At 39.1% G+C, this 22439-nt stretch overlaps 1 protein-coding gene across 2 annotated transcripts in view; it reads right to left on the bottom strand.

The window, feature by feature from the left end:
- Positions 1 to 700: 700 nt before the first annotated feature.
- The window catches only part of gfpt2 (glutamine-fructose-6-phosphate transaminase 2), a 37111-nt gene continuing 15372 nt past the window's right edge, over positions 701 to 22439 (bottom strand). Inside the window, exons 1-19 of one of the 2 annotated variants that reach the window (XM_083915274.1) lie at positions 20363 to 20469; positions 18622 to 18729; positions 17490 to 17597; positions 17109 to 17234; positions 16166 to 16224; positions 14335 to 14469; positions 12001 to 12062; positions 9904 to 9983; positions 7186 to 7303; positions 6809 to 6972; positions 5944 to 6039; positions 5535 to 5632; positions 5286 to 5406; positions 5006 to 5163; positions 4230 to 4344; positions 3925 to 4052; positions 3593 to 3760; positions 3301 to 3462; positions 701 to 1983 (exon numbers count right to left, since the gene is read on the bottom strand). In XM_083915274.1, the coding sequence (XP_083771400.1) occupies positions 1939 to 1983; positions 3301 to 3462; positions 3593 to 3760; positions 3925 to 4052; positions 4230 to 4344; positions 5006 to 5163; positions 5286 to 5406; positions 5535 to 5632; positions 5944 to 6039; positions 6809 to 6972; positions 7186 to 7303; positions 9904 to 9983; positions 12001 to 12062; positions 14335 to 14469; positions 16166 to 16224; positions 17109 to 17234; positions 17490 to 17597; positions 18622 to 18729; positions 20363 to 20369 (2058 nt within the window). In that variant the 5' untranslated portion in view covers positions 20370 to 20469 and the 3' untranslated portion in view covers positions 701 to 1938. Of the gene's footprint in view, positions 1984 to 3300; positions 3463 to 3592; positions 3761 to 3924; positions 4053 to 4229; positions 4345 to 5005; positions 5164 to 5285; positions 5407 to 5534; positions 5633 to 5943; positions 6040 to 6808; positions 6973 to 7185; positions 7304 to 9903; positions 9984 to 12000; positions 12063 to 14334; positions 14470 to 16165; positions 16225 to 17108; positions 17235 to 17489; positions 17598 to 18621; positions 18730 to 20362; positions 20470 to 22439 lie in introns of those variants that run through there. The other variant, XM_083915275.1, reaches the window with a different exon arrangement.

Raw genomic sequence — 22439 nt, 5'->3', positions numbered from 1 at the left:
CAAAGTAACAATTAGGTGTCAGAAAAATGTAGACTTAAAAATATTGAGTACAATTAGCCTACCTCAAAACTGTGCTTAGGTATATGCACTTATACTGTTGCCCATAAAGTTGGAATACATTTTTTTTATCTGTCATGAAATTATTGTGACAATGTGATTTATTCTTGATAGATAAAGTGTATATCTTCTCAAAACTGTATTAATCAATCTCTTCCAAACATATCACAGTGAAAATAAACCACATATAAATAAAATTAAAAGACGAATGTTTCTGAACACAAAGTTATTCCAACTTTATGGGCAACATTTCCACTGCTGTAGAGGAGGCCCAACTAAGCATATGCCTACTGATTTTTTGTTCAGAAAAGCCATTTGCAAAAGATAGGAAGAGGTCTGAGGGGATCATACAATAGGCTATACACTTTTATTTAAATTTTAAACATTTTGTTAATTGGCTCCATTACTGTCATCTCTGTGTGCAACATTTATTGTATGCCTCCATAACTAGCTCTTTTATGTATCTCATAATGATGATACATTATAAGCACAAACTGGCTGAAAGAATGGTCATGATCAAGGTGGTGCTCACACCACCTTAGTGAGAACCACCTGCAGCTTTTATCATCCTATAGTTATAGCATCAACATTGGATATTATAACAACGGTGGTGAAAAAAGGAATAACAACAGCACACTTTGAATAGAATGCTTTATCTATCGATTTATTGATTGATTGATTGATTGATAGTGCCTGCTTCTTTAAAACATAAAGTATAAAATACAATCACAGTAAAAGATATAAATCAAACCCTCTCTTAAACCCCTATAAAATAAAAATCAGATAAATACAGAATATTATCATTATCATAAACCCATACAAACAACTGACAAAATAAAAGCATTACTGAAAATTGCGGTACATTATTGTTTTGGTGCATGAGTGCAATAAATAACTCTCATGTATGTCTATGGAAATGCCTATGACAAGAATAAGTATAAAGAAAGTCCGGTAATAAAAGGTTCCTGTTCCACCACAAGCTGACTTTGGAAATGGCAATCCTTTTAAACAAAACAGATACACAATATGTTTTAATTTTAAGTGAAATAACAATAACATGGTGCAGAACAATAACGATCAAGTCATAATATAAAAGTCAGATTGAGAAACTTCCTTCTGGCAGCTTTTGCTAAAAATGCAATTATGGGCTAATGGTCCATCAGGCACAGTGATGGAAAAATATAGATTTTAATGATTCAGACAACTCTGAAATAAAACAGCTTCATTCCTACATTTCCCATGATGCAAAAATAGACACTGCCAACGGACATAAAAAATTCATAAAACAGAAAGAGATTAAACCACCTCACTCATGATTGTATACTAATGCACATTTGGTCCTCATATTGCACAACTGTAAACACTTCAATACACCATATCAATGTTTTTCTGCTATGCCTGCTGTAGTATGTGTTTTTGGATCGTCTCAAGATAAAAAATAAAAAAAAAGGCACAGCATGTCGGTTGTTTTGGATGCATAAATATTGTTTTCATATATTGTTCCGCAAGACCTCAATGGCACACTGGCACTTCCTCAGCCGTGTATTGGATGGACTTCACATTTATCTCTTTTTTAAAAGTCATTGTACCGTATACCCCTCTTTCATTTTTTCTTTTTCTCACTTTCTCTCACGCTCACTCACACCGTTGTCTGTGCACACATGCATGCAAAAATGCGCTCTTTCACACACACACACACACACACACACACACACACACACACACACACACACACACACACACACACACACACACACACACACACACACACACACACACACACACACACACACACACACACACACACACACACTGAAAGTTAAAATTGCACTGTAAAGCTATGGGCCTCCTTTCTTCTCCCCTGTGCTTTGTAAACTGTTATTATTCCACCGTCACAGATTTGGCCAAATTTCTGGGAAAGTCAACCTGCAAAAAGAAAAAGTAGATTGTGAAAATAAACAACATTGACTTTGTTGTGTCACATAAAGTGCATTCACTGTACATCAACTGATACACTTTCCTTTTATGCTAAAACATACATGCACATGTACAAGCTAAGAAAAGGTAGATAACAAATGGACGGATCAGTTCTCATGTTGCAAAGAAAAAAATGTAGACATTGATGCTTGAGTTACTGACCAGTTCCTGTCCTTATAGTGATAGCACTTAAAAGCATTACTAAAACACTTATTCCAAAGTGGTCTTTCACGGAAACAACAACAGTAAACAACTTATTACAAATGCTGTGTAAGCTAAAGACATCAACCCATTTTGGTGAGAGAGTTTAGAGCTGAAAAAGTGAGCCATACTACTCAACACACACAACCACACACGCACGCACACACGCACGCACACACGCACACACACACACACACACACACACATATATATATATATATATATATATATATATATATATATGGATTTAGGAAGTGCAGCTAGGTAAACTGGTCTCTACAACCACTATACAATATGTTAATAATGAATTAACTGCAAGTTAGAAATAGCCTCCCAGAATCTGGTGCTGCATGCAATTTATATTCCTTCGAAATGTTAAAATTATACTTTATTCCTTATATATTATACTTTATTCATAATAAGATATAGCAGGGGGTGAAAACCAGTCACAAGTGAGATTTGGTAACTTTACAGGAGAGCTAAAACAAAGGATGTGTAAAAGGATGTATCTGAACTTCACAAAACTTATATGCAGCCATATCAGAGCCGTATGCAAGTAGATGCAACTGAAAGCGTTTGAATAGCAAATTATACAAGCACAAGATATCTGATATGTGCATTTGCATTTTATATTCCTGATCACTTTTGGGTATAGACTAAATGAATATTGTTGGACTTTTCTTCACACGATATTGATATCTGACAATATCTACTGACCTTTCCAAAAGCACGTGATAAATGATTAAATTCATGAACATCAAAGTGAGTCAAGTGTTAATAAAACCGACTGCATTTGCAATATGTAGACTTTACAGTTTTGTGCTATAATATCTCAATATGAGGATTTTGTCCTGATAAGATCACATAGAAACACAATGAAGTAATTGTATGTATTAGTTCTCCCTCATTTCTGGAGCTAAGATTAGTGATCAAATCAAAGATTTTAGATAAAATGCACTTGAATACTTTAGAGATCCAAAGCAAAAATACTTTAAAAAGACAGTTTTTATATACAGTGTGAATTTATACAGATAGCTTGAGTTAAACACAGGGTTGACTACTTACGTCATAACCTCGCAGGACAGCCAAGTGGAAGGACAGGAGCTGTAGGGGGATGACACTGAGGATGCCCTGCAGACAGTCCACAGTATGTGGCAGCTCAATGGTGTGGTAGGCGTTCTGACACATCTCAGTGTCATCCTGAGAACAGAGGATGATAGGTCGACCCTGATGGAGAGAGAGTCACAAGCAATAACATTAACACAAGTCAGTTAATTCTGTTGCAGTCAGAATGTAGCATTTTCTGTTAAAGTGTCCAGATGAGTGTTTTGGTAGAATGTGTCTTTCCAGGACCTACCGATCTGGCAGTGACTTGTTGCAGAGCGTTCTGGCACTTGGTGTAGCAGGCGTCTCTCATGATGATCATGATCACAGGCATTTCTTTGTCTATAAGTGCCAGAGGACCGTGCTTCAGCTCCCCGGCCAGGATGCCCTCAGAGTGCATGTAAGTGATCTCCTTGATTTTCTGCATTGGAGTAAAAAGGATCGATTAGAACATTATCCTGGATAATAACACATACGGGGCAACAGACATCACAACTTGGTTATGTCATCTGACATTTCTACTTTGTCCTCATATTTTATGTTGTTATAGGAGAAGAGAATTGTAGTTTTACTGTGGCAACTCACCAGAGCCCCCTCAAGGCAGGTGGCATAGTGGAAACCACGGCCCATGACCAGAAGCGACCTTTGCTGATACAATTCTTCGGCGATGGCTTTGATCTTCTTATCCAGGGCCAACACCTTCTTAATCAGCTCTATGAGAGTAGAAGAATGTGAACATGGATGTTTTTTGGTAACAGTGAGAATATGAGTGCACATTTTTCAAACAATGGATGCAGCATTTATTAGCTTGATCTGTCCATGGTGGTCGGACTTAGTTAAGCATCTGTCAGTCTGCAGTCTGCAAAGAGGTTGCTGTTTGTCGGACTTACCAGGAAGCACCTTGAGGCCACTGATGATTTCCAGTCTTCTCTGCTGTAGGGAGAGCCTGTCCTCGCTCATCATCAGGCCAAACATGGTGAGAGCCACAAACTGACTGGTGTAGGCCTGGATTGCGTACAGAAGAGACACTCATATAACCCAAAGCGTTGCTAAAAAGTGTGGTCTATCTAGTGAATAACAGAACTTTGTATATAATGCAGCCTTTAGAGAGATGGATTTTATAAGTGCTGTTAATACTGCTGGACAGCTTATGTTAAAGGTCCCATATTATTCAGATTCATACTTGTATATTGAGTTTCTACTAGAAGATACTCATACTGTCTGAATAAACCTAGGTTCACCCTCTGTCAGAAAAACTCTGTTTTAGCGCCTGTCTCTTTAAGACCCCCTTCTGAAAAAGCCCAATCTGCTCTGATTGAGCATGATTCAGTGTTTCTGGGTCTTCTCAACTCTTGGCATCTCTGAACCATCATAGCAGATGGGAAATGACTGTAACAGCACTGGAGCAGCACCATTTAACTATACTATATAGTAGTGAAGCCAACCGGACAGAAGTCCTGGTGGCTTTAAAGGCAAAGTTTCTGAATACGGGCTGTGTATTTTTCTCTGTGGATTGAGTGTCTTGATACTTCAACTGTATTTATATAGCAGCTTGACCTGCTTTATAATAAAAAACAGACATGATCTCACTTTTTGTAGTGAGCATATTGCTGTTGCCAGATTAAGAACAAAAGGATTGTGTAAACCTGTACAGTGCAAACTATACCTTGGTGCTAGCCACTCCTATCTCAGGCCCAGCATTGATGTGGACTCCACAGTCTGTTTCTCTACAAATGGAGCTGCCCACAGTGTTGGTTACACCAACTGTCAGAGCGCCTTGGTTCTTGCAATAGCGTAGGGCCATCAAGGTGTCTGCTGTCTCTCCTGAGGGAGCAGAGGGAATGGAAAGATATGATTACAATGCAGAACGGCAGCCCAATAAGTAAATAAAGAAGCATTTACATCAGAAGATAAAAATATGAGCTCAGACTTTTCTCTTTTCTAACCTGACTGGCTGATGAAGAAGCAAACGTCATCTCTGAAAACAGGCGTGTTGCGGTCCAGGAAGTCGCTTGCCAGCTCCACCATGACAGACAGCTCCGTCAGCTCCTCAAGGACTTGTCTGGTCTAAATTTGCGAAACAAAAACATCATCCCCATCTTCATCATCATCATCCATAAACCATACCATAATGAACCATAACTGTCATGCTCACATCATCACACTCATCCCAATGATACAATAGCTCTACTCACAGCCACTGCAGCGTGGAAGCTAGTGCCGCAGCCAATCACGATGACCCGTCTGCAACGTTTGATTTCTTTCAGGTGGTCCTTCAGTCCACCAAGAATCACTAAAGGAAATGATAGTTACTGGTTAGTTTTTGGTGGGCAGTTAAATAAGGGACTGCAGTGATGTATAAATAAATGATTTAGTCTCTGACTACTCTTTGTGTTTCTAAATGCCAAGTTCAAATAACCTTCAAGTACCCTAATTGTTGAATGCACTTATTGGAAGTCAGTTTAGACAATGTAATGTGCAGACCACAACAACAGATCCTGTATCCTGAATTAGTCCTTGCTAAGATTAATCCAAGAGATCAGAGACTTGTTCAGGTGCACTGCATATCATTAAAGCTTGAAGGGAGCACATGTCACTAGTCACCTGTGTTGGTGTCAAAAAAAATCCGTCCTCTCATGGTATTGACGACTGACTCCGGCTGCTCAAAGATCTCCTTCTGCATGAAGGAATCAAAGTTACCTGCAAAGAGAGGAGCATATATGTGCATTAGATTATCCAGTCAGTACTCCTCATGACATGTAAGGATATAAAGGGAGGGCCTGTGCTGAAAGAGGCAGAAAAACGGACCGTATTTCCACTTTAAGCCAGCAGGGGGCGAGCAAGTATAAGTCTACAAATTAGACTTGATTGGTAAAACTGGATGCATGTTGTTAGTGTTTTCAGTAGGTGTGGTGTAAAATATACTTCTCTGTATTAAATATAAAGTGTATGTGTTCCTGTAAGTGTCGTAGTAAACTGACCCCATCCTTCCCTGTACATTGTCAGCAAGTAAAAATGTCCCAACCTGTCTAATCAGAAAGGTTATGAGATGTTGTGTCTTAGTTTCTTGACGCAGGCTCGAGACAGGAATTTTGTTGTTTAGACTAGATAACTAAGAAGAGGCACACACCTCCATCTATGACCTTTCTCACTGGGTGTAATTGCAGTTGGAAATATTGTTTATTTAAGCAAACACTGTTGTGTCGGGTCTGTTTCCTGGTACCAGTATTGTATACCATTCATTATAAGACAACAAAAGCTAATGGGAGTGTTTTTTATCCACCAAAATGGAGACTGGCCTGAAAGTAAAATGTTGTATTCATCAGTAGAATTTGTTGAAAGTTGTGCTCTTATGTGCTTTGGCAATTTCCTTTTAAACTCACTAATTTCTTAACCAAAATAAAATAAAACAAAAGCAGTGTACTGTTTTCATATCAACCAACTAACAAAATTGTGTTTACTATCTGACCTTTCATGATCTGTTGCAGCTCCATCTGCAGGGTCTGGATTGCCCTCACCGGATCCTCACCAACCTGCCGGTTCAGCCTGTGGATGGACAGTTTCCCGCCAGTCACCACTGCCATGTCATCATCCTCCAGGTACAACACCTTGTTGGTATGCTCAATGATAGCACTGTGGGTAGAAATAAGATGGATACATGTGGTGACTTGACCATGATGTCAGCTGGTCTGATCTGCTTTATAAAAGGCACTAAACTTTGGTTGTTTTTGCTCATGGTATGGTAGAAGAGTCAGTGACATAACATTAATACCATGACAAATAAGAATTCAAAAATACAGTTCATATTGGATTAGCCAGAAATTACACAGACAGTTGGTATCTCACCTGGCGTCAGAGGCAAAGTAATACTCCACAGCCCTGCCGTCCCCCACAGAGTTGATGGGGTTGGAGCAGTCTGGACGATTATGGCTGTTCTTGTCGTGAACTCCCTCCTTGATGTGAGCTACGGGGGCCAAAAGTCAGAGGTCAAGGGTCAGAGGCCGCACAGTGACTTTGAGTGACTAAAACAATCAAGATGTGTTCATCTCTTGAATTCTTCTTCTCGACTTCCAGATGGAGTCAGGTCACTGCTATTAAAACAGGGTTCATATTTGACGGTAAGATTAGAAAATATTTGAGGGGGACCAACTGATAACAGCAGTTACTACAAGACAGCGCTGCTTTATGCGAACAAATGAACATGAAAACTACTAATTACTGACTACCTGGTGGCAAGTGTCAATGAATGGGATTTGTAATCTGTAATAATTTCTCTTGCGGAATTTGTCATTAAATATCAGCAGCATTACTTTTTTTTCTGCAGTAGCAATAAAATGACAACTGCCATCTACTGTTAAGAAAAGACAATTGGAGGTCAGCGCAAAAGGGGGATGGGGGAATCATGTCTCACAGCACTGGTTAATTATTGTATGTTATATATATATATATATATATATATATATATATATATATATATATATATATATATATATATATATAACAAAGAACCTTTAAAGAAGATGTGTGGTAATGGTAATATTAGTCACGATATAAAATGCTACGAAAAGAGAGGGCCAAAGTTGAAACCATTAAAACAACACACCCTGCTTGGTGTCCTCCTGGCCCCAAACCGCCTAACGCCTTGGACTTTGGACTGGTCTCACTTCAGCCATTAAGAACCATATATTTTAAGTATACAGATAAGACAGTGAAGACACAGTCCCACACACAGTAGAGACGAAGAAGCAATAACAGAACAAGCAGGTGGTTGCCAATAATGAATAACAGATGCTTTTCATAACATGCGTATCTGAACGATTACAAGAGAAGCTCTGTCTTAAACTCTGTCTCTGCTGCTAAGGTTGAGAAGCTCTGGCAACACTTTGGGGGAATGTGGCCTTCTAAGAAAGTTTTTGAACAGAATTATTGCACAATGAATAACAGAACCACAAAACATATCGCACACATCTACAGTTAGCCAAGAATTTACTTTGTGGAATTAGTTACAGTACGTCAAAGAAAATCAAGAGTTAGAGCAATGTTAAACTGTTGTCCAGGGAGAAAGTAAAGACAGAAAATGCTACCTCAATAGGATACATATTTTAAGGCTACTGTATAGGATTACTCTCTGCATATCGTGCTGAAGATCAGACATCTCCATGTAGCCAAAGCCTGATTTGACTTATTCACTAGTGCCATAAAGCTCCATTGTTGCTCAAAAACTATTAAAAACACATCAGTGAGCCACACTATTGCATTGGGTGACATGTTCCTTCATTAGGATAAACACAGGCAGTACAGTTTATTTTGAGTCTCTCCCACGTACGCCGTCCTGCTGGCTGAAAATAGACCCCAACAAATATTTACTCCTGTTTGAGTTTACTTTAAACTACAGTGCCCAGCTGTTGCAGGAAATGATTTATTATTTCGTTTAATTAAAGTAGATATTCACAACCCGATTTCAAGCTTTACAACTTTAGCAAGAATGAATAGGCTTGGGGCTGAGAGTGACAGAGGGGTTGGGGTCAGAAAGTGTTGAGAGATTGACCAATGCATTGTTGATGTCCTCCCCATCCTTATCCTTTTCAGATGTGTTTAAAGGTGTTTTTTCTAACTGTGCAAATGTGATAAAACACAATGTGAAGAGGTAATAAATTCATGGTATGCTCACTTTTAATTTGATCATAATTGATATAATTGATGACACAGCAGTATCGTTCTTGAACGGTATGGAAATAAAGTTGTCCAGAACACTCTGAAACCCATGCAGTATTGATAACTTCCTGTTAGGGTAGGGTGGTCATTGTTCTTCATTTATTTTTAAATGTCTTTGTTGTTGTGAGTAAGCAAGCTGCTTCAGAAGTCAAAATCCTTTATTGGCAAACTTACTTTATTTGTATTTGTAAACAATGATTATTTCAGTATTTGTATGCAGCTCAGAGACACAGATGCTGTCAGGAACAAGATCAATTTAGATCAATTAGACAACCTATTATACTCATTTTCAGGTTCATACTGTACTTGTATTTCAGGTTGATACCAGAACATGTTTACATGCTCTAAACTTAAAAAAATACTTTTTTTCTCGTACTGTCTGTCTGAATATACCTGTATTCACCCTCTGTCTGAAATCCTTTGTTTCAGTGCCTGTCTCTTCAAGCCCTTCAAAAAGCCCAGTCTGCTGTGATTGGTCAGTGTTTCTGGGTCTTCCACATCAGCACAGCGGAAAGTTCTAGCTACATATAGTATAGTTATGACATCACAACCTCACGGTTGTCTGGGTCCTGACGGCTCGTTTAAAGGCCCAGTTTCTAAACACGGGGTGTGTATTTTGTGTTTTTCTCTGTGGAACGACCTGCTTTATAATTAAAAAAAGACATGGAAATGTCACTTTTTATAATAAGGGACCTTTTTAATATGCCACTAAATGTAATATGCCAATGGATTATGAGTACTCTCTCTCTGCTGCTGCGTGTGCCTACAGTCTGTGTGTGAGCATGCTGAGATTTAGGGTGCAGTGTAAGTGGATAATAGCAGACACACACAGACAGGAACAGAGCTCACCACTGTTGTACTGGACGGGGATGTTTTCGGTTGCCAGCTCGTGCTCGCTTCGCACACCAATGAGCAATGGACTTCCTCTCCTGCCGGGACAAAAGTGAAGCAGACAGGGAGTAAGAGATGGAGGTAGGAAGGGAGGGAGGGAGGGAGGGAAAGAAAGTGTGGGTAAGATTGGAGAAAGGAGCGGATTAGGTTTTGTTGACACACAACAATGTCAGATACATACACTGTCACGTGGTGCTTTTTAAAGGTATGACCTGACATCTAATCCTGCTGTATTATTCCAAACACAACTGAAGTTACTTAGCACTCCATAGGATCTCTTTCCTATTATTTTTTTCCTTCCCTGCACAACCTTTAAATTCAATCTCTGTTACATTAGTTTTCCCATCACTTCGTACACAGTCCTTAGGTTGGATTTGTTGCTGTGGGAGGCTCAGACAAACGCTTATTCCAAATCTTTTCTAAACTTTCTAATCTTGAACACCGGACACGTAAACTGATCCTCTATTTGTCTGCATCCGCCTAGGATTTGCTCACAGTTCCTGGACAGAGTCACTACTTCCTGAATGTATACTAAGTCCATGTGGGCTTTTCCTATTGGCTGTGGAGGCAGGTGGTAAGGGTGTGACCACATACAGATATGACAGGTGAGGGAGGAGGTTATAAGGAGACCAACCTTAACATAGATGGAATCTTTACACACTTGTATTGTGACCACGGTGCAAACAGCATATCAAAACAAAAACTGCTTCATGACGAGTTAGTTATTATGACGCCAGCTCTTGAGAAACCGCGTCTAAAGGGCCTCTCCTTATTTCTTGCCTTTCTCTGTCTTTACCCCTCATTTCTCTCTGCTTAGCCCTTCTCTGGGGCTCGGCTGGGCTGACGTAAGACCACTGGTTGTTTTAAGGGGTGTGGGACTTGAAGAGGGAAGGCTTGCAAATAGAAACATGTGGTCGCTATCCAATACAATATTTACCCCGAGGAAAGGAGAGACGGGGAAAAAGAGCAAAGGGATGAAAGAAAACTAAGGAGTAAGTACGAGGAAGGCAGGGGGTGGAAAGAAAGAGAAAGGAGAAACAATAGACTGAGAGAAAGTTAAAGTCCTGCCAGGGGGTTGATATACGACAAAGGGTGGGCGGTGACTATTATTACTAGGTAATTACAAACATTCCCTCATCCCTCCATCCTGGGAGACAAAATGACTATTCAACATATTAACCGCAAAAATGCAGAGTTAGCCAAAGCCGTGCGATATACTGATATCAGATTCTGTTCTCCAAGCACACAATAGACAAATGGGATACCAAAGTTTCCTTACTTTAGCAGCAGGTGTGCCAAGAATCAGCCTTGCCAACACTGGCACCACCAGGCAAACTGTTTGAACCAACCATAAGCATCGACCCAGTTATCTCTCTTCACTTCGTTGCCCTTTTGCCCTCCTTCTTTTCATCTCTCTCACTCCTGAGCGCCAGTAGTCTCCCTTTCCTCTGATCCATGACGGTTGACTAACCCAGGGAAGTTATGATAAAATTAAAATGATGTGAAATGATTAAACAGAAATCTTTTAGGCAGGGGCATTTCCCAGCAGCAGAAACAGGAAACTCACTAGTCTCTCCGTTAATGAGTCACAGAGACGCCAGTGTAGAGCCAGCAGCCCAGAGGCCCTGGAGGGAGAGGGGAGAACCTGAATTCAACCTCTGCTCTGCTCCCCCTCTTTGCTCGCATCTTAAGACGTAGACAGAACTGACACATGGAGGCGGATGGGAATTCACACACATTCACACACGGAAAACATTTCAATTGCCCATTATCATGAGCAGAGCACGTCCAGATTCATAACATGTCATGTGTAATAGATGTTAGCTAAGATTAACCACAATGACTGAATTGAAGTCTCCTCAAATCATATATTTGGGGTTGCTTTATAGTTGTACGAACAGGGATGACTCATCTCCAATGAGACTGGCTCACTGCACAGACCCTGGACCAAAATATGTGAAATGTCAGAGCAGTGTGTGTGTGTGTGTGTGTGTGTGTGTGTGTGTGTGTGTGTGTGTGTGTGTGTGTGTTTGTGTGTGTGTGTGTGGTACTAACCTGGTGGACACAGCCTCTCCAGGGTAATGACGACTTTTAAACACTAGAGCAAAGGCCCCTTCCTGAGGCGGAAAGAAGCATAGGGAACACTGAGTTTATATTAGGTTGGTGAAAGACTCAAATACACCAATGTTAAAGAAGACTGCTGGGGAAGAGGAGGAGAAACAATTTCTAATATCAAAAATCAAAAGGTATAAAGGAGTTGCGTATTCCTGGAAAGCACGTCACCTTTAAGAGAAACATTTTCAGGACACAAACAAGTGGTTCTTCTGACCCTGTGAGGTTTGGCAGTTGTGTTTGGGGGTGTGAGTAAGTGTGGGTTAAGAGAAATAAGACCTCTATTGTATAACGTCAGCTGTGTTTCGAAATCACTGACTGCAATGCTGCCTGCAGTGGTTAGAAGCAGAACTGGCTTGAAGAGTGTTAGTGTTTGTGTGTGTGTGTGTGTGTGTGTGTGTGTGTGTGTGTGTGTGTGTGTGTGTGTGTGTGTGTGTGTGTGTGTGTGTGTGTGTGTGTGTGTGTGTGTGTGTGTGTGTGTGTGTGTGTGTGTGTCTGTGTGGTGTTGAAAGTCGGGGGATAAGCGAGGGAGACGAGGGGAGGGTGTAGCAGCCGTGATACTGTTAGCGGGTCTAACTATCTGGTTCCCATTACTCCAACTACAAAATGGCTGCTGTTGCCTCTCTGTTTATCTGAGGAGAGAGAAACAACTCCAACCAAAAGTGTGAAAGCATGAGAGTCATATGATGGAAAAGAGAAGCTTGCTTCATCTCACCCGAAAAAGAAAAAAAAATGTTTCTACAAGTGATGATATCACTTTTGATACAGTTAGGGTGGTTGCTATAGAGACTGTTTTTGTGATGGTGTACAACGTTTTAATAGACAGGAAGTCCAAGCGCTCAAAGTATAATGAGCAAATGAGTATGAGTGAGATGTGTGTGTATGAGAGGTCAATGACACATTTTATAGCTACACGAGGCTGTTCTTCGTAGTAATCAGAAAGCTGGTTGTAAGAATTTCCATTTCTTAACGCAGAGCTTACGTACTGTGGTGTGTCACATCGACAGACAGGGGTGAAAGAAGTATTAAGATCCTTTAAATGTAAGTAAGTTATTAAACGTAGAAATATCATGGTCTACACATACTCCATTACTGGTAAAAAGCCTGAATTCAGAAGTCTTATCAACAAAATGTATGAAAAGAATCAAAGGTAAAAGAATGTGTGTTAAATTAGGCTATTATAGAATATTACATTATTCTTTTTTTTAATCACTTAAGAGCATTTTAATATTGTAGATGTCAATGTGGAGCCAATCTGATATAATCTGTATACTACTAGGTAGATTTGTAGTATTACTGAAAGAAAATCTACAAATCTTGAATAGTGTATTTATTGGGTGCACAGCGCTGGCAAGGATCAAAGACAACACAAATCTGAGTAGTCCTCTTATTATTGGGGGCAAAAAACAATGTGTTTCTGCCATAAGCCAACATCAACATAATCAAAACAGCCCTTTGACATATTCTGTTTTAGAGGTTTTTCCATTTTTCTATTTACTGGGTAGTTTGGGCCCCCTATTCACATAAAGCAGTGAAAGTTTTTTCCTGAATTGTGTTGGTTATTTAGTTTATGTTCATCTCCATTTATTAATCTGGATGGTATTAGCTATTTTTACCAGTAATGGAATATGTGTAGATCATGGTATTTCTACTTTTAGTATATATAGTTCTTTTGGCATGTGTTTTCAGTCTTGGGAATTCAGTTTTATATATTATTTACCTTTCAACTTGTGAGTGGTCATTCCTGGATGGTAAATTCATGTATGGATCCTATTGTACAATTATATATTCTCTTTTCTGATTGGCATCTGAAGCTTACTTGTGTATATAAATTGTCATTTCTGCTGTTTTAATCACAATGTGTTGTAAGAGTACTTGTCTGTGAGTGCCAGAGTTTTGTTTTCTTAGAGTAGTAGTTTATCGTTTGATTTCTATGTAAAAATCAACTACCAAATGTAGCTGTAATAACTGGGGAGGTGTACAATATTTGCCTGTGAGATAGAGGAGTATAAAGTAGCGTAAAATGGAAACACTCAAGTAAAGTCCAAGTATGTCTGTACTTAAGTACACTGTATTCAAGCACAATACCTGGGTAAATATACTTAGTAAAGTACCTTCACTGTTCAGTGGTAGAAGAACTAACTAAAAGAAAACCCTTGATATCTTGCAACAGTAGAAAAAACAAAGATTAGCATGCTAACACTAGCTGTAAAGCTGCAAAGGGGGTAAGCTGAGTGAGCGTTGTAAATTATGTGCTGCTGTGTGTGCGCTACTCACCAGCTGCTGAATAACCCTCTCTACCAGAGTGGAGAAGGTGACGCTGTCAGTCTCTCGGTTGTCGTAGACATATTTGATCAATTTCGGGATCACCTCTGTGTCCGTCTCTGACTCAAACTCATATCCTTTGGTGGTCTGAGGGAGGTAAAGATTACATCACTATAAACATAAACAGGCTGGGGATATACTATCAGCCATCCTGCAGATCAATTCAAAGACAAAGTCCGTCTTAATCTTTTATTCTGGTCATCTTTTATACAATGCTTAAGGTTGGTGACAGAACTAATATCAAAACTGTAGCTGAGAACCACATGCCGAATTAATACCGAGCATTAAGCAAAGGTAATAACTTTCAGTTCTAAGGCAGAAATCCATAACTGTCTGCAAGTCCCAGATTAAACGAAAAGTAAACTATGTTGAAACTGCAACAATTTTGGCTAAGCATCCACTGCCACACTTGTGACTTTGTCTTATATCACTGATGTGTGGAAACAATTAGCTGGCCTACTTAATTACATGAAAACATCCTCGGCTGACAACATATGATCGTCAATACTTCATTTACTAAAGTGGTTATATTACATACTCAGGTAGCACGGGTTGATTAAGTAATTTCACGGTAAAGTTTTTATGTGTAACAATCTATTATGAAAAGACTTCACTGGTTTGTTCAGAAAAATGTGCTATTTAACAAGAAAAGGTTATTTCAGCTTTTAATAATCAGATAAGTAATAATACTACTAAGCAACAGAGATGGGTATTGTGGCTTCAACAAGTCATCTCCATGCCATGTATTTGTTCTGCTCAGTCACTGAATCAGCGGACTGCAATCAGCACAGCTCTACAGCCAGGGAGATGAGCCAATTAGTAAATGCACCTGGTTCAGTGACTTAGCAGAACAAATAGAGGAGATAACATGGAGATAACTTGTTGAAGCCACACTTCCCATCTCTGATGAGCAACATCCTTTCTTCATTCTTGTGCCTTGTTTGTATTTTCCAGTCAGGTCTGAATTTTGCAGTCTAATGTTGTAACATGTCACTCTTATGTAAGGTGTAATACGTGATGAGTAATACTGAATAATGTTGCCTTAATATAAAGTTCTAGTGCTGAAAGCTGGAGTGATTTAAAGGTCCCGTATCAGTCATGTTCATACTTTTATTTTAGGTTTCTACTAGAACATGTTTTCATGCTTTAAATGATCATACTGTCTGTCTAAATATACCTGTATTCACCCTCTGTCTGAAACCCCTCCTGAACAAGCCCAGTCTGCTTTGATTGGTCAGTGTTTCCCAGTCTTCTGTATCTACAGTCTTGGCATCTCTGAACAGTCAATGCAGTTTGGGGAAAAACTGTAAAGACACTATAGCGGCACTTTCTACATATATGTAGTATAGCGATGATATCATAAAAGTTCTGACGGCTCGTTTAAAGACACAGTTTTTGTGCTGTGTGCATTTCTCTGTGGATTGACATTTTTATACTTAAATAGCACCTTGACCGGCTTTATAAAAAAAGGTTTATCCTAATGAATAAACTTCTACAATATGTTGTTGTTTTGTAAATCCTTCGCTTGCAGTGGTTGCCTACACAGTGGACAGAGTGACTTATAAAACAAAACCACCTGAATAACATAAATGATACAGCCACAAATGTATGTTTGTCTAGCATGTTAACAGAACAGCATGGCAAACAATGCCACATGACATCCTCTTTATAACTCATTTAAGGAATGTTGTGAAGGTGGCGGAGCGGTTTGCCACCGATGACACAGAACTTATCGTAGTAATATAAACTCAGTAAGAGGAATTCCTGATGACAAGGCACTTACCAGGTACGCCTTCAGCTCTTTGTAGTTGGTGATGATGCCATTGTGGATGACGACAAACTCTGAGAAAAGTCAGTGAGAGTGAACAGATTAGACAAAAGGAGGCCAAAGGTCAAAAACTAGTGAAGTAGTAATAAGACCGTTCAAATGCTTTCTCCTCGTGATACAAATTTAGAGGCACACTCTAATGCCGTTTGATTTTTGTTGAAGGTCTAAACTATAACTAAAAATAGAGCTATAACATCTGCCACACCTATGATCTTATGGCCTATAGATCCTGATGGTGAGATATGTGACCTTCAACAATGGAAGTTAACGGATGGAGACAAATGAGTGGATTTAGCAGCAACTAAAGTGACACAGACAGATACAGTATTAACACAAACCACGAGTTAGGAACATACAAGGTGATAAGTTATACTTGATGATAAAAAAAGTAATAATAACTTAATACCAAATACAATTTACTAAAAAAACATAACATAACATGAACAAGTTGCTTAGTGTTTCCGTTTTTCTGTGATACAGACTCACACTTTGGACTTTAATGAGCATGCACACTTTGGTCTAAAGCCAAGATAAATTATTGACACGCCTATGAACATGTCAGAGTAATGACAAAAAGATAAGGTGTGTGAGTGAGGGCGTGTTAAATTAAGGTTTATAGCATCTTGACCTTTAATTCTATTCTGCCAATTACATATATATATAAATGGATGACGCTGAAGTGATTGAAAACATGATCATTGCGAACAAAAAGATCAGAGTTGATCTTGACCTTTCATGAATATCAAATAAAGCTACTGTGTTTTATTGTCAACCTGATACTGCCGTACATATCGACATTCCTACAAAATGTTTTGCATAGATTTATATGGTTGTTAAATGCATTCATATACTGTATAGTGTATGTGAGCATGCATGAAAGTGCATTAGTTCATATTACCGTTATCCTTGTCAGAGCGATGAGGGTGGCTGTTGAGAGCGCTCGGCTCACCGTGTGTGGCCCAGCGAGTGTGAGCGATGCCAAAATGTGTGCACAGCTCCTCGTCCAGGTCCAGTGAGTCTTTCTCTGAACAAACACAATACAACACCAATCCCTTTACTAACATGAACGGACTGCAGAGACAGAAAAAAACAAAGCCCAAGATGTTCAATGAAGCGGGGGTTGAGTGTTTTTCTTTTTTTTGGAGAACTTTTTCATGGCAAGGTAAGAAAAATAGAAACGCTTTTCAAATAAAACACACCGAGGACAATATATCACAATTGAGAACAGCAAATTAAGTTTTACATAAAAAAAATATGGATCAAATGTGCATCAACCCACTGTATAGCTCCTCGTCCAGATTCTTGACCTTCCCCATCTTCTTGATTAAGCAGATGCTGTTGTTGTTGTTGTCGGTGACCGTCTTCTTTGGGCCATCCACAGCAATACCTGCAAACAGACAGGAAGGGTATAAAACAGAGTGAGGTAAGAAAGCCACAAAGCACACAGATTTAGTCTTTTATTAAGGAGGCATGATATTCATCAGTACAGTTAATTATTGGTTCATAATGGGAAATTGTTTCCTTTATGTATTATTGTGATAACATAATCATAGCAGATACACTGTTGCCTGAAAATATGAAGCCAAATTACAGCAGGAGACACAATACCCCGTTAAAGTTGGTTTACGATCTGCCATTCAACACATATTGAGTATTCTTTGAGATTTTACAGATTATGTCAAAGCATTTAATTTGAATTCTTAGGCAAAGTGCTCTTTCAAAGCCAAAGTAGTTATTTGAAGTCACAACTCTTCATTGTAGCTGTGTTTACAATAATGACGTCAGTTAGATTTGGTTAGATCAGAGCTATGGGATATTAAATCATCTGTTTTTACTTACGTTTTTATTTATTGTGTGTGTGTGAGTGTGTTCTGAGATCACTGGAGCTTCCTAAGGTGTAGAGATAACTTAAATATTTTACTTCTAGAAGTTTCTATTAGATACTCCCTTTCCGGTTTTATGACGGCAAGTCTGCCTGTATGACATCCACCTCACTCTGCAGTTGTACGTGTCACCTGTTATACCAGTTCTGCTTCATTTCATTCAAGATTATTATGATGAACATTTAAATTAGTCAGTATCCACATGTAAAGTCAGAAGCCGTTGAAAGGACCAGGGTGTGCTTGTTTCCTTTAAATCCAGATATATTTGCTGACTGTCACGTAACATGACTCATGATGTGTGTCATTAAAGTGAATAAACTCCAATTCCTTCCGTTTATGGACGATGTTTCTTAATGCTGTGAATGCTGCCAGATGTTGCCCAGATTTCAATTTTTAAGGCCATGACACACAGGTGCTGCCAAGGAGTACTATAAGCTTTTGTGCATGGGGTGTGTGTGTGTGCGTGTGTGTGTGTGTGTGTGTGTGTGTGTGTGTGTGTGTGTGTGTGTGTGAAGCCGAGTGTCTTACCTGCTGAATCGTACCCTCTGTACTCCAGTCTCTGCAGTCCCTTCACCAGCGTCTCAAATATCTCCTTTCTGGTGCGAGGCACGCGGTAATTCATGTAGGCAAATATCCCTTTTAGAGAGGGAGAAAGAGAACTTAAACCCCCTTACACCATGTAGGCAGAGTTGTACAACTGCAAAAAGCAATCTTTTGTGATAAGTATCATCATATTTAGTTTTACATGACATCAATAGCCACTCAAATAGACAGTGGTCGAAGAAGTACTTAGTAGTAGTAGTAATACCTCACTGTAGTGAAGTAAAGTCCTGCTTTCAAAATGTTACTCAAGTAAAAGTACAAAAGTATTAGCATGAAAATGGACTTAAAGTACAAAAGTAAAATTATTCACTATGCAGAATTCCCAATTTAAGAATATTATCTTATTATATTAGGGTTATTGATAGATTTGTGTAAATATCGCTTTAATGTTGCTAAAAGAGGGGCTAATTTTGAGTACTTTAGCTTTATCTATAACAATCTATAACAATATATATCATTTGTTGATAATATTTTGTAATAAAAATCTGAATCTGTGAAGCAACGAGTTCCTGAAGTTACCACAAAAATGTAGTGGAGTAAAAAGTACAATATCTCATCTGAAATGTATTGACGTAGAAGTATAAAGTAGAGTAAAATGGAATTGCTCAAGTACCAAGTACCTGAGCTGTACAGTATAGTTACTTTCCCCCACTGAAAACAGACGACTGATGAAGAACTGATCAATGAGGTCAACCCGTAGCTTCCAGACCAGCTGTATTATTATTAATATTATTATTAAAGTCTATAACTTTGGCCAAACACAACAGGATATGTGAGAGCAGAAACGGCATCTCATTTATTCCCATGAGGTAGTCGAGCTGATGCATCCTCTTACTCAGTTAAAATCACAGTGAGGCTGCTGGGTAGCCTATGCGTGCGCCTATGTGTGTGTGTGTGTGTGTGTGTGTGTGTGTGTGTGTGTGTGTGTGTGTGTGTGTGTGTGTGTGTGTGTGTGTGTGTGTGTGTGTGTGTGTGTGTGTGTGTGTGTGTGTGTGTGTGTGTGTGTGTGTGTGTGTGTGTGTGTGTAGGAATATTCCAGGCAGCTCTGCTCCCGCAAGCGGGCACACAGCTGTCCATTGACGGACGCACATTGCGCGCAGTGTTGGAGCCGCCAGGTAGGCAGGTTGCCGTAAACTCCCACGGCCTTGGCCTCTTCCTTGTAGACAACCAGAGGAGAGGGCGAAGTGCTGAAGATTAAATATTTATTTTTTGGCTGAAAACGCCCCTGTCCTACAGTGTCACACGTGAGGCTATTTTTTTTTTAAGTACTACTCTAGCCGTGGCGGCTGGATGTGAGCATGAACGCTAAGATAATAACTTATTTGCATCTCTTTGGATAGTAACGCGTATGACTCTCCTGTCAACACTGACACGTCGCAGAGCTGCGCGTAAACCTCCTCGGGCATCCGTACAAATCAGAAGTCAAACTCAGAGCCATTTCTCCAACTGTTTCCGTTTTGAAGTCGTGTTTTCATTACCCACTACAACCATAACACGCTCGGGATAATCACATGAGCACAGTTGTGTGAAATGATGGGCTAACTTTGCGAATTCCTTGCTTTAAACCATGGCATAGCCTCACTGGACAAGGCGATTTTCGTGCGTAAATTAGTGAACAAGTTTCTAACTAGGATACATTAACTCGATAAAAAAGAAGCAAACTTACCACACATGACTCAAGCTTTTTTTTCCTTTAATTTATGAGGAAAAACGACTTGTAGTTTCCCGATTGGAGTGATGCTTCTGCCTCTACCGTGTTAAATCCACAACGACTGCACACTCCCTCTATTCATTTAGGTGGTGTTTCCTGGAGAGGCAGCGGCCCCGCCTCCTCTGACAGCTCTCTTCTGTCCGTCCTGTCAAAGTCGTCCTGCCGCTTCGAGAGGCACTCACCACTTCACCTGTCACACATTGATAGACGCCTAATTACCTCAGTTATTTGTTGACTGACCTGTTCACGTCCGCAGTATTCAAGAGTTTGTCCACTTTCAATGAAGTGACGGTTCCCCTTTTGCATCTGTCAGCCGAGTTTGACATGTGTACAGTCTTATAAGTAAAATATTGACTTTCAATTGTCAGCTATTTCTTTCTTCAGTCACTTGTTTGATAAAGGTTTGTCGCTGAATTCTTCGCATCAACCTTTCGCTAACCCTTTAGGCTGTGAATGGAGCATCAGAAGTAAATAATACTGTGCCTGAGGCACTTATCTGAGCCATGTCTTGCCAAAGATGAAAAGGATTAATTTGGCATGCAACTGTCCTACTCTCAGCTACCTTTGATTTTACTTAAAAGTTTGCTGGCAGACTTTTTTGATCCCTCAGGCTCCCTGTTTCCAATAAAATAATTCCCCCAAGGTTTGAATAAAACTATCTTTCTTTATCTTTTTTTCTCACCCTGTAAGGAACCTGGTGCTCTGTATAGTTACATATTTAATATATCTAATATTTCTGTAGCAATGTTATGTATTTGTTTCTACATTGAATCTATTTATATTCTTGTATTTTTGATAAGTTACATGTCATTTTATTGTTCTTACCCAAGAATGGGTGACTAGTTACTAAGGCATAAGACAGCAATAAAGAAGTATTTTCTGAATGACTGAACCAGGGATTAGGATGATTTGTCTGTTTTGTGATTTAGTAATGATCATATCCCTGCATTCAAACTGTACCGGCCCCAGTGGCAAAGCTACCCACCACACATCCCCACCTGTCTGGCAGTCCTGTATTTTTCATGCTTCCACCTTTTTCATGTAGTCAGTCCTAATTCAGTGTTATTCATTTAGTAACTCATCGCTTAGCTAGTTTTGTTAATAAAAATGCACCTTACCTATGCATACCTTTGTCAGGAGGAGCTGCTCAGTTATGGGTGTGACATACACTAAAAGGGAATGATGACCGCATTTCTACTTAATGACATCATAAATTTGAATTTTAACACTCTAGCTTTTGGGGAGAATGACTTGTATGAGTTAAGAAATTGGGTGTAGTTCCCCTTTAAGTCCTCTGGTTCCTTTCTTTTTCTATATCATGCCTGATAAAAGTGGCTTCCTTATCATCTCTGAATGTCTCCTGGACTCTGGAACATATGCTACTTTTATAGCCTGTATAGTTATATTAAAATAATCTATTTTATAATCCTCCTAAATGATTACTGGCAAAACAATTTTATAGAAGTTCAAGGTACTTCAGGTATGATAACGGATGATGTGTAACAACAGTAATGATGGTCCAGTGAAGTTTACTTTCCATTTGTCAAATGACAAGGCAGATTTATTTATTATTAAGTCAGATATATCTTTCACAAAATTGCTTCAGCACAAGCTTTAATACCAGGCACCTGAATCAGAAGTTAAATCTATTGTTTTTCATGTAATAGTGTTATTGTTGTTGAACTGTAACTAACTATTATCTGTATCGCATCGCGTTGTATCGTACCATATTGTATCCTATTGTATTGCATCATATCGTATCTGTATCGTATCATATCGTATCATATTGCATCACATTGTATCTATATCGTATCATATCGTATCGTATTGTATCATATTGCATCATATCGTATCTGTATCTGTATCGTATCGTACCGTATCGTATTGTATCATCTTGTATCATATCTGTATCATATCATATTGTATCGTATTGTATTGTATAGTATTGTATCGTATTGTATTGTATAGTATTGTATCGTATTGTATTGTATAGTATTGTATCGTATTGTATTGTATCGTATAGTATTGTATC

The sequence above is a fragment of the Echiichthys vipera genome, assembly GCF_963691815.1.
Source record: "Echiichthys vipera genome assembly, chromosome: 6".
Lineage (NCBI taxonomy): Eukaryota > Metazoa > Chordata > Actinopteri > Perciformes > Trachinidae > Echiichthys > Echiichthys vipera.
Note: the sequence above shows the minus strand (reverse complement) of the source record. Positions and strands in the feature narration are given on the sequence as shown.